This window comes from Canis lupus, chromosome 34 (genome assembly GCF_011100685.1).
Source record: "Canis lupus familiaris isolate Mischka breed German Shepherd chromosome 34, alternate assembly UU_Cfam_GSD_1.0, whole genome shotgun sequence".
NCBI lineage: Eukaryota > Metazoa > Chordata > Mammalia > Carnivora > Canidae > Canis > Canis lupus.
Window position 1 is genome coordinate 39224225 of NC_049255.1, and position 18806 is coordinate 39243030.

General features: G+C 38.5%; 1 protein-coding gene across 4 annotated transcripts in view; it reads left to right on the plus strand.

Moving 5' to 3' along the window:
* Nucleotides 1–18806, plus strand: part of NAALADL2 (N-acetylated alpha-linked acidic dipeptidase like 2) — a 1187116-nt gene that overhangs the window by 528497 nt on the left and 639813 nt on the right. For all 4 annotated transcript variants that reach the window (XM_038583938.1, XM_038583935.1, XM_038583936.1 and 1 more), the window contains one exon: nt 11446–11947. In XM_038583938.1, the coding sequence (XP_038439866.1) occupies nt 11454–11947 (494 nt within the window). In that variant the 5' untranslated portion in view covers nt 11446–11453. The remainder of the gene's footprint in view (nt 1–11445; nt 11948–18806) is intronic.

The following is an 18806-nucleotide window of genomic DNA, read 5'->3' on the forward strand; positions in this document are numbered from 1 at the left end:
TTATAGAAATAACTTGAATTTCATAACTGAAAATAATAATTGTCAACCTTTTTTTGATAAAATTCCATTTTATATAGGTGGGAGGCCTAGAAAAAAAAAATACTGTAAAACATCTTTTTTTTTTTTTTTTTTTTTTAAGGTTTTATTTATTTAAGAGAGGTGAGTGAGGGAGAGAGTGCATAAGCTGGGAGAGGCAGAGGGAGAGGGAGAAGCAGACACCCCTCTGAGCAGGGAGCCCAACGGGGGCCTTGATCCCAGGACCTTGGGATCATGACCGGAGCTGAAGGCAGATATTTAACCAACTGAGCCACCCAGGTGCCCCTAAAAATATACCTTTGTTTAGTTTCAGATATATAGTTATGATACAGCATTTCAGACAGTAAGAAAAAATAGCAAAGTCTTGAAAAATCTGTTTCTCTGTTAAATTGCTTGAGGTAATTCTAGAAAAGCATTTCAGTCTTGATTCTCTCATTGGTTGTCAAACTGAAAGCTTCACAGTTCTTGGTTTTCTTCCCATTAATGTATTCCTACTACTTACACAAACATCATAATTCACTTAAACTAATTTCTAGCCCTAAGATTCAGCAAATTACTGTATTCTTTATCTTATAAGGGCCATACCATGCTATGAAGTATAATGAATTCCTAATATTGTGATATTTTGGATTAAATCACCAATTTAAATTTTCCTTAGCTCGTGGTCTAATAGTTCAGAAGATGAGCAATAAAATGTTTACATTTGGATCTTCCTTGGTGATCTTTAGCTAAAGAAGAGATTTCCAGAATTTATCCAATAAAATTTGGAATGGTTCCTATAATACATGTTTTCATAGTAACATAAATATGGGGGACCAATGTGTTTTCCTAGGTTGCCTTCTTTCCCACCAGTTAATCATAATACATTAACACTTTTCCCTGTTAACATGCTAAAGAAACAAGTATGAAAAGAGCCATTTCAGAAAATAAAAAGCACAGATTCTGGGTACACTAGATTACTACCCTGGGCCTCAAAAAGTCTTTTCATGTTATGATTTTAGGAAACAGCAATACAAATTTTAGAATAAAGCACTTCCAATTTCTAGAGACCTGTTGATAGTTTTTGAAGAGTAAAGATATTTAAAAAGTAAACCAGTAAAATTACCTTTGAACATGTGAAAAATAGAGGGCTTAGTGGCCTCATGTAGATAACGGCTTCATCTGTCTGTTCCTGGGAAATCCAAAAGCCATAGTCAAAAAACAGCAATTTAAGATCATTCACACTGGCTGAAAGGATAAAAAATTGCAGTGTATCTATCAAGCTAAGAGGCTCCTCCTGGCAGACAGCTCTCAAAGAGCCAAGTGGTGATTGTATTGACTGTTAACTCTTGACACCCTTGAAGCCCTCTCAGGCCTGTATAAAGCACACATAGTAGGGAGTAGGATAAGATGGACAAAAGAGTTTTAATGGCTGAAAATAGGTCAGCAGCAGGTTGTTTGTAAACTGGAGCTTTCAAGTTCTAAGCACAGTTGTTTTGCTCTTTGTCCCTCGGCAGCAGGAAAAAAGAGGAATTTTCAGTGTTGCTAGGAAGAGACCATCAAGGAGAGCAATGTGCTTGGACGTGACTCTCCTTTATTCAAAACTGCAGTGCGGGGAAACGTGGGGGCCTGCGGGGTGCTGTGCAGGGGGGCCACAGGGATCTCGTTAGGTCCTGGGGTCAGAGCAGCACCCTGAGACCCAAGGGCCGAGGCAGGACTATTCAGATTTCATGGGCATGGACACTCCTGGTGCTTGTGGTCACATTGGTGATGGAGCTGGGGATCATTCAATGACTAAGATCTCTGAATTCCTTACTATGCCAACCTTGGGGGCTTATAGAGAATCCAACGGTTGTACCATTTAAAAGAACAGGTTTTAAAATTTGACAGGTGGGGTGTGATACTCCAGCCGCTTGCTCTTGATAGCTGTGAGAGTTTGGATAAAAGGCAACCCCTAAGCCTTATGTGTACTTCCATCCATAAAATGGGAATAATAATACCATTTAACACATAGGATTGTTTGATTTAAGTGCCATAATGTTTATAAAACCTTAACCTTATAATAAATCCTGGCTCATTTTAAGGGGAAAATGAATCATCTGTTCACATTTTATTTTAGATACTGGAACATGGGCATGTTGTGACCTCTGTTTATCAAAATCTAAATATAAAAGAGAGAGAGAGAGACTTATAGTTTTCTCTGACTGGGAGAGAAAAATATCTTCTTAACATAGACATCTGCAACCAAGAGGAAAAACTTAGAAAAATAAAATTAAAAACACTCATCAGCTAAGATTGACAGCCTTGTGGATTAACAAGTGAGATGAGGTGAGGATGATGGAATTTGAGAAGACCCTGCAGACAGTCTTCCTCGCCCTCACTGCAGGGAAGCTCAGAATGACATCAAAACTCCATTATAGTGGCTTTCTTTAGTCAGACTCTCGGGATGTATTCTCCTCCACACTTCTATAATTGGTAGTTTTGTGTTTTCATTTGTCTTGTGTATGTGCATTTCTAATGTAAGCCATTTCAGATACTCTGAAGGTGAAAAGGGTGCAAATTCTGTAGAAGTAAATAAATATTTCTGCAGACTATAGATAGAAAGGATGGGGCCGGGATCCCTGGGTGGCGCAGCGGTTTGGTGCCTGCCTTTGGCCCAGGGCGCGATCCTGGAGACCCGGGATCGAATCCTATATCGGGCTCCCGGTGCATGGAGCCTGCTTCTCCCTCTGCCTGTCTCTCTTTCTCTCCCTCTCTCTGTGACTATCATAAATAAATAAAATAAAAAAAAAAAAAAAGAAAGGATGGGGCCAGGCCAATAAATAAATAAATAAATAAATAAATAATCTAGGTAGAAGCAGACCCCAAAAAGACAAGGAAAGAAATCCAAGGCAGGAACAGAAACTGTTTACACATCACTAAGTAGAAAGTTTTGTGAGAGTAGTTAAAACTTAATCTCAGGGGTTGTCTGGGTGGCTCAGCGGTTGAGCGGCTGCCTTCTGTTCAGGGTGTGACCCCAGGGTCCTGGAATCGAGTCTCACGTCGGGCTCCCTGCAGGGAGCCTGCTTCTTCCTCTCCTGTGTCTCTGTCTCTGGGTCTCTCATGAATAAACAAATAAAATCTTAAAAAAAAAAAAGACTTAATCTCACATGATAGCTATTCTAAATAGTACTGTGTTCCAACTACTTTTTCAGGAAACCAGAGAGTGTTATACTCCGTATATTTTAGTCAATTAAAAAATATATATATTTTTATTTATTTGAGAGTTTTATTTATTTTAAATAAAATTAAACAAATAATTTATTTTAAATAATAATTTAACTCTTTTAAATAAAAGAGTTTTATTTATTCGAGAGTTATTTGAGAGAGAGAACACGCACAGGGGTTGGATGGGGCAGAGAAGGAGATGCCCCACTGAGCAGGGAGCCCGACGTGGGGATTGATCCCAGGACCTGGAGATTGCTCGTAGCCTGAGCAGAAGGCAGACACTTAACTGAGTCACCCCGGTGCCCCTCATTTTAATCTATTTAAATTAGTTCTGCTTGCCAAATTTTGTCTGAACTGAATGATAGCATTCTGATATTGAAGAACCTTATCATAAATACAGGACCTCAGGTGGGCCCAACTAACCATTCAGTTAGTGTGTTGCACAAATTGCAGGTGCACATAGGTACGGAAAGCATGGCTGGCCCACTCAGGGAACTGGCAGGTGGTCATACATATGCAAGCGATATAAAACAAATTTATACAAACCTGCTGGATTTCATCAAATAATATTCCTTCAAATGGTTTTGACTGCATTTTGAAATTTATAGCTCATTAATTTGGTATCCTATAAGCATACTTTTTACATGTCATTTAGTGATCAAGGTAGCTCAGACCTCAGAGTAAAGTCTTAGTTTTATACTCTCCAGCTTGTTTATCTGCTCTGCCTAATTTAGTGTACTATTTAAGAGTAGGTTTTGACTTTTTCCCCCCTCCTAAAAACGAAACACAGATAATTCCCCCTTATTTTATATATACTGTTTATTCAATTAGTGAAGCATGAACAACAAATAATTACTGTCATTTCTTTTATGCAGCGGACATACAAAACTACAATTAAAAAAGGAATTCTTAATGCACTTACAGATGCTATAGCAATTGCCAGGGCCATTTTATAAAGCCAGATAGAAAAAGGAAATCTCATTATACTAAAAAAAATTAAGTCAGGGAACGGAGTCTTCTGAATTACTGTTTTTATGGTTTTATCTTTGGCCCTGCTCTCACGTGGAGACCATTAAAGCTTTCAACAACAAGTATTTATTCCACAAACATGGACTTTATTTGTATAAAGTAGGTTCATACTGAAAAATTTATGTCAAATGTTTTTAGCCCATAAGAAATGTTCTTAAACTTAAATGTGAAAATTCCTCTGGGCACTCCTGTAGTTCACGGGTACAGCAGCCAGAGTAATACTGCACGAAGGTACATAATGAATGCCTTTTGATGATGCACTGACATTTCTAAGAAATGCCTTTGCCTCAAATCAATCTGCTCAAACCAGAAAATTATTTGACATTCAAAGCTTCAGGAAACACTATATGAACATTTTTCCCCCATTGTACAATAAAGATTCAATCACAGAACTGTCATAGGAAATTGAGATCCTGCCTTATGTTTTCGAGTTAATCTGCCAGAGTCATTTATTTATTTTGCTTATAAAATAACTTTTACCAGTAGGCAAGCCTTTGTATGTGTTTCTAATTCTAATAAGATCTACACAATCTCTCCAATAACTGTTGGAGTTGAAAACGCTATCGGTGTCATCGTGGTCAACACGTGAAGTCAGTCACCTAGGACGAACGGTTTCCTACAACAAATGTATGCAGCTCATGTTTATGATTAATTATCACCAATTCCTGGAACTCTTAAACTAAACCCTTTAGCACTATAGAAGAGCCTTCTTGCTCTTTCTGTAAATAGACTAAAAAGAAATTTTGTAATGGCAAGATATAGATGCTGTGCTTTAAGTGAAATGTAATAGTAACTTCTCTCTCTCTCTCTCTCTCTCTATATATATATATATATACAGAGAGAGAGATAAATATATATATTTGATAATATATATATTTATATTTTTATAAATTATTATGTAAATATAATATTTATATATATTTAGTCACATCTCTCTCTTATCTGAGCCATAGCTAATAATTAGAAGATGCTTCCGATCTTCAAAAATGCTGGAGTCCGCTGCTCAAATTCTTACCATCTCTAGGCTCTTGTGGCTGAAACTTACAGCCTCTGGATATAACTTAATTTAGCCAAGTTTGTACTTTATAGTCGTAAGCTCCAATTCCTCTATTCTCTTAAACTATAGGATTTCTAGAGTAATCCTTTATTAGCGGATCACTTACACTGTGTTAGATCTGGTTCTAAGCACCTTTAATAATTCATCTCATTCATTCATACTGATGATAAAAATACAGTGCTATTATTATTTCCGTTTTACAAATGTGGAATTTAAGCATAAAGATACTAAGTAACTGGTCTAAATTACATAGCAGAGCTGGAATTTGAATCGGGTAGACTGACTGTAGAGCCCACCAATTTAGAGATTGATAAAACCAGGGCATTTGCGTAGTAAATTCCTTCACTGTGATTCCTGAGCAAGAAAATAATAGTGCTGTGATCATATTTCTAAGTGGCATTAGTAACATATAACTTTTAAATGAAATTTTTGTTTAACGTGTATTTATCATCTGAAATATTTGCCAGCCATTCGTTTTTGTTAAGCTAGATCTGCAGCAGCCAGAGATTGTGTTACATATTGAGATTTCTGCCTGTTTTGTATTCATCTTTTATTTCTATATAATTTATTTAGTCTCAGCCAGTGAAAATGTGTGAAAGAAAGCATTCAGAAGTAACAATTTATTTTTAAACTAATCATATGCTCAGTAAGAATACAAATTCATTTTTTATTGATCTAAGCCTGTCATAATCTGGAAAAAAAATACCTTTTAGCATAAGTTGTATCTGCTTTCTTTTCCTTATAAAGGGATAAGTGTATATAAAAGATAAATGTTTGAGTATATTGAATTTTTAAAACAACTGAACCTTTGGTGTAGGCCTGGGTGGGAAGGGATCTCACCTAAGTGAATAAGAGGTGTTGAAAACATGGAGAAGATTAATCTACCTTTCACAAAACATTGTGCTTTTTAAGAAAGCCTAAATGTTATAATAGAGAATGTAAGGATGCTACGGATATTTCTGTTTGAGGACATGTAACAGGTTTCTATGACCTGGTCTGCACCTCAAGTACGTTGACCCTGTATAACACCAGTATGAACTGTGCCGGTCCACTTACACCTGTTTGTTTGTTTTTTTTCCCCATAAATACAGCATAGTACTGTAAATGTATCTTCTCCTTGTGATTTTCTCAACGACAAAGTTGAGAGTAGGGTATAGAATACATCTAACATACAAAATACGTGTTGCCTGACTGTTAGTGGTAAGACTTCTAGACAACAGTAGGCTTAGTTAAGTTTTTCTGGGGGGAGGGCATTGGAAGGTTGTACATAGATTTTCAGGTTTTTGAGGGGTTGACACGTCTAACCCCACGTTGTTCAAGGGTCAACTGTACATCGCTTTTAGAGCAAAACTCACATGGCAGATACTAAAATCTACTACATGTAGTTTCCAAATTACTCAAATAGACTTAGGCATAAAATAACATGACTATATAAATTCAACGAATATCAGTAATAGAAAATATATGAGATTTCAATAGCATAAGTATGTGATCATATCTAAGACATCTTTTTATAATATGATTTTTTTATTATTATACTTGAGAATTTGAAAGTTCTGGTAAAAACACTGTCGTGTTTCTTATCTCACAGAACATAGGTATCTTATTTCATTTTAATTTATTTAGTTTTAAAGATGTATGTATTTTAGAGAGAGAGTGTGCACATGCACATGTTAGTGGGAGGGAGGGGCAGAGAGCGAAGGAGAGAAGCAGACATCTGGTTGAGTGCTGGGCTGACTGGGGTCGGCGGGGATGGATGCGGGGAGCGATCCCACCCCCCTGAGGTCATGACCTGAGTGGGAATCAAGAGACCAACACTTTACCGGCGGAGCCACCCGGCGCCCCAAGCATAGCCACTGTCAGGAAAGCTACATTCATTGTGGAATGAGTAAAATAATTTGTGGTGACTCAGTATTGAATATATGGTCACTTTAATTCAGTAGTTTAGTGTTTGAGTTTATTTTCGAGGAGTTTATTTTAGACAAAGGGAAACAACTGTCAGGGCAGAGATTTATAGTGTATTTTTTGCAAAATGCTATGTACTATGTTCCTTAAAGCAAGGTAATTTTAAGAAATGGATTTCTAAGTTTATATAAAATACGTGTAAATATATATATGAATATATATGTATGCAGTATATATGTAACTCGTTTTGCTAAATAAATGGTTAAAAATGCTTCATCGTATATGTTCTCACATGCTTATTTTACTTGGAAGTTTTCCTGAAATACTTTGGAATTTGTTACATCGAATGGCTCCGTCTACCTTTGACCCAGTTACCATTCTCCCGGAAGATAGAATTTAGGGTAAATTCGTGGATGTGTCATGAGTCCACAGGTGGTAGCAGGGGGGGCAGGCAGGTAACCATCATGGTGAGGACTTACTGTCCATATCTGCGTCAACTGATGGCTCTGGCTGATGTTTGAAAAGCGTTAAGTTGCTGTCGTACCCGTGACGAAGGCCTGCGGGCAGGCTAGAGATGAAAACTGTGCCTCACCACTGCAGTGGGTTTTAAAATGATTTGTGGAGAAGTGACTTTGTTTGTATTAGAGGCCACAATTAGAGATCTCACACTTCTGTAGTAACTCCTGCGCGCCAAGTCTCCCTGGAGCATAAACCATGTTCTTACAATTTCCAGTTTTTAAACACTCTTTAAAGAGAGAGGCTCCGATTCATTAAAATGGGAAGCAGGGGAAGTCTGCAGGACCTCCCTGGGTCAGTGTCTAAGGAAATTAATCAATAATGCATAAACTGAACACCTAAGTAAATATCATAAGACCGTGGGCAAGATGGCAGGGGTTTATTGATGTTTCAATAAGAAAAAAAAATGACTAGCGTTAAGAAATTGCAGTATTTTATAATTTATGCTCCAATAAGTTGAATTGTGGTGTATTTAACATTAGTTTACTGTCAACTTGTTAATCTCATATTTTTGTAAAACCACAAATCATTTTGAGAAAAATGTACCCAGATATCACTTTCCTTAGTCTAAAAAATATTCAACTCTGGACCTCAGTTTCCCTCTTCTGCATTGAGAGAGATGTTAGAATCATGGATCTTAGGGCGTCTTTATTTCTACCACCTTCAAGTTTTTCCTATCCTCCAAAATTTTCTTTTACCCTTTTTTTTTTCTTTTAACCGAGTGTGATTTCGGAGTCCTCCTCTCCTCTACCAATTAATCAACTATCACTTAACCTAGATGAATAATTATCACTAACTCCAATTATTGCTCTCTCTCTCTCTCTCTCTCTCTCTCTCTCTCTCTTTTTCTTTCTTCTCTTAATATGACCCAAGACAAAATTCAAACGTTGGGCTTTCTTGAATCATTTTAGAAATCAGGCCACTCGAAAGGGAGGGAGGGAAGGGAAAAAAAGGGGCCTGCAGAATCATTCCTGAGGCCGCTGTAACACATAGTGTCAAATAAACACTCGCCTTCATGATAACACTTGGTGTGTCGTACAGTGTTTTTCCTTTTTGTCTCTACATGTAGACTGAGTGTAGACAAGTGAATCACACCCAGCACATATGTATGTGAGTGTCCGTGCATGTGAATATGATATACCCTTTTCCTTCTCCACAATGTCTTAGAGACCCATGTAATGTCTTCTGCATCACTAAACCCATTTCTTCCAACAATCCTTCCCAGTCCTCTCTCCTCTAAATACCAGAGACGTCCCTTCTAGCCCATCACAGCCTGTGCAACACTCAACGGATGTTTTAGGTGCACTCAGTCTAGTGACAACATTGTGACATTTATGTTATTTTCATGCCCATGTCACAGAGGAAGACCATGGGTTACACAGAAGTTAAGTCATTTGCCCAAAGTCCCCCTTCCCTCGCTTTTTCTCTTAACCTCTGCCCTCTGCTCTCCTACTAGGCCTATATGGACTCTTACCCTGGTAGTTCTGGATTTTTCAAATGGTTCATGCACCAGGAATTCCCATTCCTCTGTGTGTTTATAAATTTCCCCCCATCTGATCTCCTTCCACACTCTGGTCGGCCCTAGTTAGCTCTTCCTCTCCTGCCAGAAATATCTTAGAGAGGTCACTTTCTTGGGATATCCTTTCCAGTGGTGTATGCTGGAGTCAGTCACCCCTGAGTCTCCCTGGCACTCTGCATTTTTAATTCAACCATAGGTCCATGCATGCATTTATCTCTGACTGAATTGTTCCTTACTTGAGGAATAAGGACCCATGTATCTCTGTTTTCATCGCCTATCCCAGTACCTGGCATGCATTGCTCCCTGTTAGTGAGTCAACTGTGGGTAAGAATGAATCCTAGGGGTATAGGGTCGTGAAGAGAAATCTCGTTAGAATGGCAATTCATATTTTGTAAGATTGATATTTAATCACATTTGAATTCTCTGAAAAATTCAGAACGTTTTAATTAACACGGACCTGTGCCAGCCGGGATCAGAGTAATCCGTACCCAGGATTCCGTGCTTGACACCACTCCCTTTCATGAAGTCCCTGTTTGTTTTATTGGAGTTTACTTGTGAACCACTGGCCCTAAGGCAATTAGCTAATCAGTTGTCTGTTGAGCGCTATTCTTCACCCACCACAGTGGGGCGCACAGAAAAATCATAAAACCTAGTGAGGGACCTTCGAATCCAGCTGGGATGACAAATCGACTACACAGAAAATACAAAGTATAAATACTCCCAATGGGCAACCATAATGCACCAGTGGGCCACTGAATACAGACTGAAGACCACGAGTAGCTAATTAGCCCAGTTGGCCTAATACCACTCTGCAGGACATAACTAACTGTCATCCAAAACCGTGCAGGGGAGAAAATCTCCATCTGCTGCTCCTGCAGCAAGGTTATGAAACCAAACTCTCCTAGCTGGCAAAAGGCTTCCCTTTTTTGGATAGATGCCATCCCAGACCTTTATTTAAAGTTCAGTGATCCGGGCCAATCCATGTCACTGATTCACGGAACATTTGGTCTTCTGTGGTAGCCTGAAGTTCTCCAGTCCTTTTGATACCTCACAACTATGTGGTCCACCATATTTTGCTGCTTGTATTCCAATAGCATTGTGGCTCCTTTTAATTTTTATTTCTATTCCATCCTGAATCTCTTTTTAAAAACAGTTCTGATAATGTAAATCATCCCAGGGTCTCTTTGTTTTTCCTCTTTAACTTAATAAACTTAATAAACAATAAACCACTAAAGCAATAACGTTGTGCTTTATTGCTTCTGCGCTCGGTTTTTCTTAAAAAGTGATTTCGACCACATGTAAGCTTAAACTTTGCCTTCGTTATAACATATTGTCCTCAATGCTCTTGTCCATTTGTGACTTTTTTATTCTCCTGAGCTTCAAAGGAATGACTGTACATGTGTCTATTTTATGTTTTCTCAGTTTCTCCAAGTACCTTCTACTTTTATTTTACTTTTACTTTTTGTCTTCTCTTCCTGTAATAAACATCAACAGCAAAATAGAAGATTAAATGATTAACAGAGATGTGATTTTTCTATAGAGACAATATATTTCCTCTGATTATAATCACTACAATTTTATGGGTATCTAATACGGATTGCTGCTTTCTTTTGTTTTCACAGTGGAGATTTTCTTTATTAATTTGTTTTGCCAACCTTAAAAGGAAACGGCTCGTTAAAAAAAAAAAAAAAAAAGGAAACGGCTCGTTGTTTTACCAGCAAAGTGTTTTTGTGGTTTGTTTGTTTGTTTTTTCCTCTGGAATAGCAGAGGGGTTACGAGTCTGGACCTGCAAACTATGGCAAAGCATAGGCAAGACTAGAGATCAATGGAGAGGACTGTCGCTTTTCAAGAAAAGAAGAAAGGTGGGAGGACTGCTAAGAATGAAAAGTCTATCGGAGGGAAGTGAGGGTTCAGGGTGGTGATGGTTTCTCATTGGCTGAGTTGTTGTATTTTATTTGCTGAGCTTGTTACCAAACAGGGAGACATTTTTCTTCCCCCTTTCTCCTGCTGGGGTAGTAAAGTAGGTTTCTTCCAGTTGAGAATGCAAGGTGTGTCTCTTCCCGTTGGGATCTGTCATTAGCTGAGGGCAAAGTGTGAGAGCTCCCCTTGCTGGTCTCCCCACTCCAATTCAATTGAGATTTCCTCTATTCAATTTTACAGTTCATTTTAAGAAAATATGCTTCCCTTATTTTCGCAGGTAAAAAGATGGCCTATCAGAAAGTCAATGCAGATCAAAGAGCGCCAGGACATTCACAGTACTTGGACAATGATGACCTACAAGCCACTGCCCTTGACTTAGAGTGGGACATGGAAAAGGAACTGGAGGAGCCTGGTTTTGACCAGTTCCAGCTAGATAGTGCTGAGATTCAGAATCTAGAGAATCCAGAGACTACAGATCTCAATCTTGATTCCATTCAACCAGCAACTTCACCCAAAGGAAGGTTTCAGAGACTTCAAGAAGAGTCTGACTATGTTACCCGCTACACAAGGTCTGCACCAAAGAGCAACCCCTGCAACTTTTGCCGCCTTTTAAAAATACTTTGCACAGCCATCGTTTTATTTATTTCGGGGATTTTGATAGGCTACTATGCACATAAAAAGTGCCCTTCAAATGCTACGTCTTCAGCAACGCTTGATCTTCAGTTATACCAAGAGATTCTTGAGACGATCCAAGCGGAAGATATTAAGGAGTCTTTCAGGTAGGTGTAGAAGAAGTGGATGTGGGTGGGATGCATTCCCCGGGAAAGATGTCTCTCAGGGAGCACTGAATGGGTGATTTTGCCATGGTTTAAGGTGAGTACAGCAAGCTAAGCAACAAAGCTTAGCAACCCACCCTTCACAGCGAGGGTACACATTTCAGATTTATGATACTGCGCTACAGATTTATGATGCTGTTCTATTAATTGATGATAAGAACCATAACTACTGTGGAGACTAAAAGATTCCAGTCATTGCATATGCTCCCTCTTGGGAAGCCCAGGTAGCCAAATTGAGATGCAAAGACAGCTGGATATATGTGTAATAAAAACTAGGGCATTAGCCATATGATTGAAATTTTTAATGACACCAGAATGAAATAAATAAACCTCTTTTATGGGCTGAAGTAACTGTCTCTTATGGTTAGAAGCTAAGATAAGCACTGATAGTATTTTGTTTCCTGTACCCCTGGGCATCTTAGTGAGCATATTTTTATTTAAAAAATTGGATTCCATATATCACATATTTCTAAAAGTTCATTTGTCTCTCTGGGTAAGTTGGCATATGACCTCCCTAACCAGAATCTGTTGGTTTTTAAGTTAAATGATGATAAGATATTAACGGGCATTACTTCTGAGTTCTTGGGGAAAGTTTCACTATTGCCGGATAACTAATGGGTAACTTGAAAGTTTCGTCACATCATTAGCATAGATGTTGAGTCGTAAAGGGTTTTCTAGTTTCTGCTTTTAGGGAGATGAAGAACTGGAATATAACTTTCCCATATATTTTCCATATTTGCCAAGAAAGGACAGTTCTAAGTGAATCATCTGTGTTGTTCACGGGTGGATAAGAGAGGGATACGACTTCCCCGGGACATTCTCCTTGGGTCACACTGACTCGTTACAGCCACGGTGTGGGCATGTGTGCATTTCTAGGGATCTTCTAGGGAGATCTTCTGCCCACTGAAGATGATTCATTGAATCTGTGTTGCCGAAATGCCATGTGTATTGGTGTTGGTGAATTATTATTCTCTTCCTAGAGATCATGCTGGCAATTTGTTTCCTATCTGCTGCTCACTGTTGCATAACCGTGTCCTATGCAGATAATAAGGCTTTCCATGATATTTCCCAATGTGATATTGTTTATACAGAATTGAGCTGAAAGACCTAAGATTATCTCATAGTGAGTGATGGTAGCAGTCAGGATCTAACAGACAACAGGAAACTCTGAATATTTAAAGTAGAGGGCACTGTGAAAGGAGAGAGGTCACTCCGTCAATGATAAAGTCTGAGAAGGCAGGCAGCACAGTGAGGCAGCCCAAAGAAAAGGAGCCATTACCAGACGTAGGCTGGAGGGACAGAGGGAGCTGGGCTAACTTGGCGGGAGTTGGAACTTTCTGTATATACACAGGTGCAGGGCGTGGGGTGGAGGTGCAGCCTCGCTACTGAAGGCAGAGAGAAAGCAGGAAGTCCCGTAGCTTCTCCCTTTCTCCAGTTCTGCAGGACCCTCCTGCTTGTCCTACTGGCTGACCCCGCGGGACTGCTGCTGACTCGGAGCCTGAAGGGCTCAGCTCCCTGCAGCATGGGAGGGGGGCGGGGGTCAGGATCTGTACGCATTCTATGTACAAACTAGCCTACGGATTTATTTTCTTTCCCTGGCTTTCTTGGTCTTACCCCCCCACCCCCTTAGCATTCTAGGCATCCTTAAAAACTGATTTATGTCCTTTTTTTGCAAATAGATAGCTGGTTCTAAAATTTAAAATATATAATTAAATTAAAATATTCAGTATTTTCCTCAGAATAGGGGTTGCAGGACAGTAAGGAGTATATTCTCCTCTTAAACTTGAACATCAACAAAATATATATTTAAAAGATAGCTACAGAAATATAACCCCTAGCAATTATATTGCCAGGCACTATTCAGTGGTTGGACACATATTCGCATTTGTGCTCCATCAAATAGCCACATACATTCTTTATTGAGATAAGAGATTTTTCTTTAATAAATATTTTGTTACAAATACGTTTACGGTAACTTTCTCCAAATAACATCTCTTCATCCAAAAACACCCTTTTCCCAAATAGTCATGCTAACCACGTGCCTTATTGTGAGTTCCTGTGTTTACCAAGCCATCTGAGCGTTGATTCTGTATATCACAGGTTCCCACTGTTACTTCTCATCAACTTATGAGGATCAACTTATTAGCCCACGGTGTTTTGTGCGTCAGTTGCTCTCTCTGTTCACTCTTGCTTTTCTATCCCTGTCCATGCCCCAAGTCTATGTCGGTTCTTTCCAAACATCTGAAAGCTGTGCAATATAAAGGGCAGCCTCTCTGGGAGGGCATGGACCAGATTCGCTCGGCCCTGCGTTAGATTCCTGTTGTGTAGCAGACATCGGATAAGTATTTTTCTAAGGGAGGGAAATGAACCTCTGAATAAGTGAGAAATGGATCTATATTTCATTGATCTATGTTGCTATGCATTTGGAAAATCATCTGATTTGCCATTTATATTTTCCTATTATCATATTCAAAACCTTATTAATATACCTACTTATATTATAAAATATATGTATGTTATATAATTATAGGTACTCAGAGGATGTGCTGTGTTCTGATTAAAAACAAAAATTATAACTCCCATCCAAACCAGATACTGTAAAACTGTTAAAGGACACTGTTGATGTCTCAGTTCCAGCTGAGGATTGAAGACCATTGATGCCATGTTTCTTATTTATTTATTTATTTATTTATTTATTTATTTATTTATTTATTTATTTATTTTGATGCCATGTTTCTAATTAGGACCAGCATGCAGACCTTGGGGTTGCGGAGGGTAGCATAAATCTCTGGGATGATCACCCAGTTTTAGCCCATGGAAGGTTGGAAAAGCTAAGAAATATAAAAGAGCTCCTCCCTCCCTCCCTCCCTCTTCATTCCTTCTTTCCCTCCCTAATTACCCCAAAATAAAGCCCACATAATACATGAACTTCAGCCAAGTGCTTGGTATGTTGACCAAATAAAAGAAACCCACTCTGAAATTTAGTTATACTCGCTCACATTCTTAGACATGGTCAAGATTAGCAGAGGGATATGAAGACCGTGTTAGTGTGTGTAAATGTGGGGGGTGTATTAATCTTCTGACATGATTCTCTGCGTCACTTAGGCCTATGCTTAACTTGTTGCTATTTGAAAAAAAAAAAAAAAAAAAAAAAACGCCTTCACTCTTTTACGTTATGGGTTTATTTCTTCCACGTGTCTTCTGGGTAAGCCAGCAGGGTGTATTCAGATAAATAGCCGACATATTCTGATGGGTCCGAATCAAAATAGGCCGTTGAGAGTTGCTTGTGGTGCCTTGAAGCAGTAACTATTTAGATAATGCACGTTTATTGTGAGCATCAACACAGGGGGCTGGGCCCACGCAATAATCCATGAATAGGAATTATTCATTTGATCAGGCCTTCTCCATCTAGACTGTGGATCCAGTTAGTTCCGGGGACCTCCATAGCCACCCTCCACTGAAGTGCTGAAACACCAAAGTGACCTAACTCCTTTTCCATCTGTACTACCTATTTCTTTCTTTCTTCCTTTTTTCCCCTCCCAACACCAACTGCTATATCCCCCCCAGTATATGACCCTACCGTTTCTATTCTCCAGAATGAAATACTATTTTGAAGACCAAAGGCATTTGTGACTCTGTGTCAAGTGCTTATCCCTGGTCTAATCAGCTTTGGTCAGTTGGGGTGCTGGTCACCTTGTAATAAAACATGTTTATCTAGAGCTGTTGAGAGAACTTTTTAACTTAAAGAACCTTCACTGGGCGGGTATAATGTTTCGTGTGTGCTATACAATGAAGTCTCCGGGCCTTTCTTCATTTATCACTTTTTTTGTTGAATGAATGACCTGTGTGTGTGTGTGTGTGTGTGTGTGTGTTAAAGATCATAAACACATCGCTGAACAGAGTATGTCAAAAACTTCAAACTTCAGTTACCAAATATAATACTATAGTGATAAAATATTTGAAACGGATGGATTAATGAGGTTTAGCATAGTTTTGAATGCAGGGACGTGTTGGCTTTCGACAGCCTATGGATGCTGTGAAATGGTGACAAGGAAAGCGTGTGCTGCTGTATCTTAATGATGGCTAACATGGCATTTTTTGTTCTTTTTTAAATGGAAAGGACATGGTTGTTGTTCTTACTTACAAGTAAAATATATGTAGAAAATTGGAATTAATTAAAAATCACTCGTACTCCTGTCACCCTTTCATCATTTTTCTTTCTATCTTTTCCAATCAGTAAGCAAAATTGTATCATTACATGTATATTCCTTTGATATCTGCTTCAGAATGTGTTTTACCTACAGTATATTTAGAACCATTTTTCAAGCCAATAAATATAGATCTAAAGCATTATATTAAAATACTGCTGGTATTCCATTATGTAGGTGTCATAAATTTATTGAGCCTGTTTCTTATAAACGGGCATTTAGGTTGCCTCTGCAAATACTCTTGTACATAGGTCTTTGCTTCTTTAATTATTCTTTTCTGATAGATTCCTGGAAGCAAATCACAGATTCAGGGAGTTTAAATTTGTTCAGTTATTTGCTTTGTCTTACCAAATAGCTTTCAGAGCTGCCAGCTTTCTAGTCCTTTATTTGGTTTGCTAGGCCAAAAATAATGTTGACAAACTTTTTATATCTTAATTGACCATTTGCATTTCTTTTTTGCATACATGCATGACCTACTTTTTAAAGCATCTCCCCATGGTTTTTATATGTTCTTTCCCATGGCCTTTACAAATTGAGAAATCAAAATATTATAATAGTAGAACAGTCTATTACTTTATGTATGGTACCCCATCTTTCTGGATTTTATTTAGTAGACGTATTTGGTAACAAAATAAAATGAACAATAAGCTATCCAGGGTTCATCTATTTTTAAATGTCTGCATTATCTGGACAGGGGCAATATTTCTTACCACTGTCTGGTTTGGTACAAGCAGTTAGGCATGAGTTCAGTTCTGCTGTGAAATGATCTTTACAAACAAACACTGTATTTTTTTTTTTCCAGCTGGTAATGAACTCTTCAAAAAGCATAGGAAACATAAATTTTCTTCAGCAGTATCTTGATGAATGAGACCTTATCTGAAACCTAGATAGCATTCAGTATTGTTTATGTACTTTATAGTCATTACTTGTTGATATAATATATTGAAATGGATTTTCAAATCTAGTTTTCTCTTTTTTTTTTTTTCAAATATATGTTTAGAAATCATCTACTGCTTTGCTGCTTCTCTTCCTCCTCCTCCTCCATTCTTTTTCTTCTTTCTCCTCTTCCTCCTTCAGTGCCTTTTGGCGACAATAGCGTATTCAGTTAGTCATACATGTAGCTTGAGTGGTACATTTCATAAATGCCCATTAAACTTTGCCAAACTTTGACACTGTGTGGTCATGTTACTTGGCTTTAATGACATTGAATTTCTTCTCGAAAGGAAAAGTTCCTACTTTTATCAGGCTGACTGACTGCAGCAAGAACCCTAGATTATAGCTACCCTATATCCCAAGTAGTCTAAAATCTTAGAACCCCTACTTGTTAGCATCTCCTATATCCTTATGATACCTCCTTATGCTAAGCTGATCACCTGAAAGGAGAAAATCTCTGTACAAGCCATCTAGAAATAAAAAAGTGTATAATTCACTCTTCTGGTGAAATCTTTGTCTACCTGCCTTCACCTACCATCCCTTGACATAAGATAGTCAACAGTAGGGCGGCTTCTCAGTGCCATTCGGTTAACCCTGACACTAGATTTGTTTAGTTGTTAGAGTGTCACTGTCTTTCCTGTGCTCAGAGCGTGTCTTCATTTTGTCATCCTCCCCTTTCCATGTCTGTCCCCCACAATCACCTCCTCCTGTTGAAGAGCGCTCCAGTCCCTTTACCAAAGATTGCATGATTGGTCTGGTTTCCTGTTCCACAAAACTCACAACTGCACAGTCTCTTCAGTCTTACATGAAGGAGACAAGGTGGTCCTTGCCTAAAGAAAAGCTGGCTGTGGAGTTCATGGGGGCCCACAGACTGTTTCCGGGTTTTCAGAACATTGGGAAGTCTCCTTTAAATCCATGATTTTTCTTTCTTCTGGTGCTACAGGACTCTCTCTTTTTTTGCTGGTATGCTTTTGTACAAAAGCAAGGCTTCATGGTGATGATGCCGTCAGCAACTGTTCTCTAGCTTCCAGATGCACGTTCCAGCCATCTGTCTGTCCTCCTCTGTCGTGTAATTTGTTATTATTATTTTTAAAGATTTTATTCATTCATGACAAATAGAGAGAGAGAGAGAGAGAGAGGCAGAGACACGGGCAGAGGAAGAAGCAGGCTCCATGCAGGGAGCCCGATGCAGGTCTTGGTCCTGAGTCTCCTGGATCACGCCCTGGGCTGAAGGCAGGCACCAAACTGCTGAGCCACCCAGGGATCCCCTATTATTATTATTATTACTATTATTATTATTATTATTATTATTATGTCTCTGTCTTCCTTACCCATTGTATTTTTTGCGTTTCTCATCAATTTCCGTATTAGAGAGAATGAGAGCAGGAAGGTTGGGAGAAATGAAGAAGGCAATATAGTAACTGGCATTTTAATTGGAGAAAAACATGTAAACGTATAACAAAAGTGCCCATAATTCAACTTATGCAAATGATAATCGAATGAATTTAACAGTAATAGAGTGACAGTTCCTCAAGGAAGTAATTAGCCATTCTATCATTGATGTCTCCAGATAACAAATGTGCATTGTCTTAAATTTAATCACAAAAAGAATACACAGTATAAGATTTAATTATGCATACTATTTTACTGCTCTGGACTTT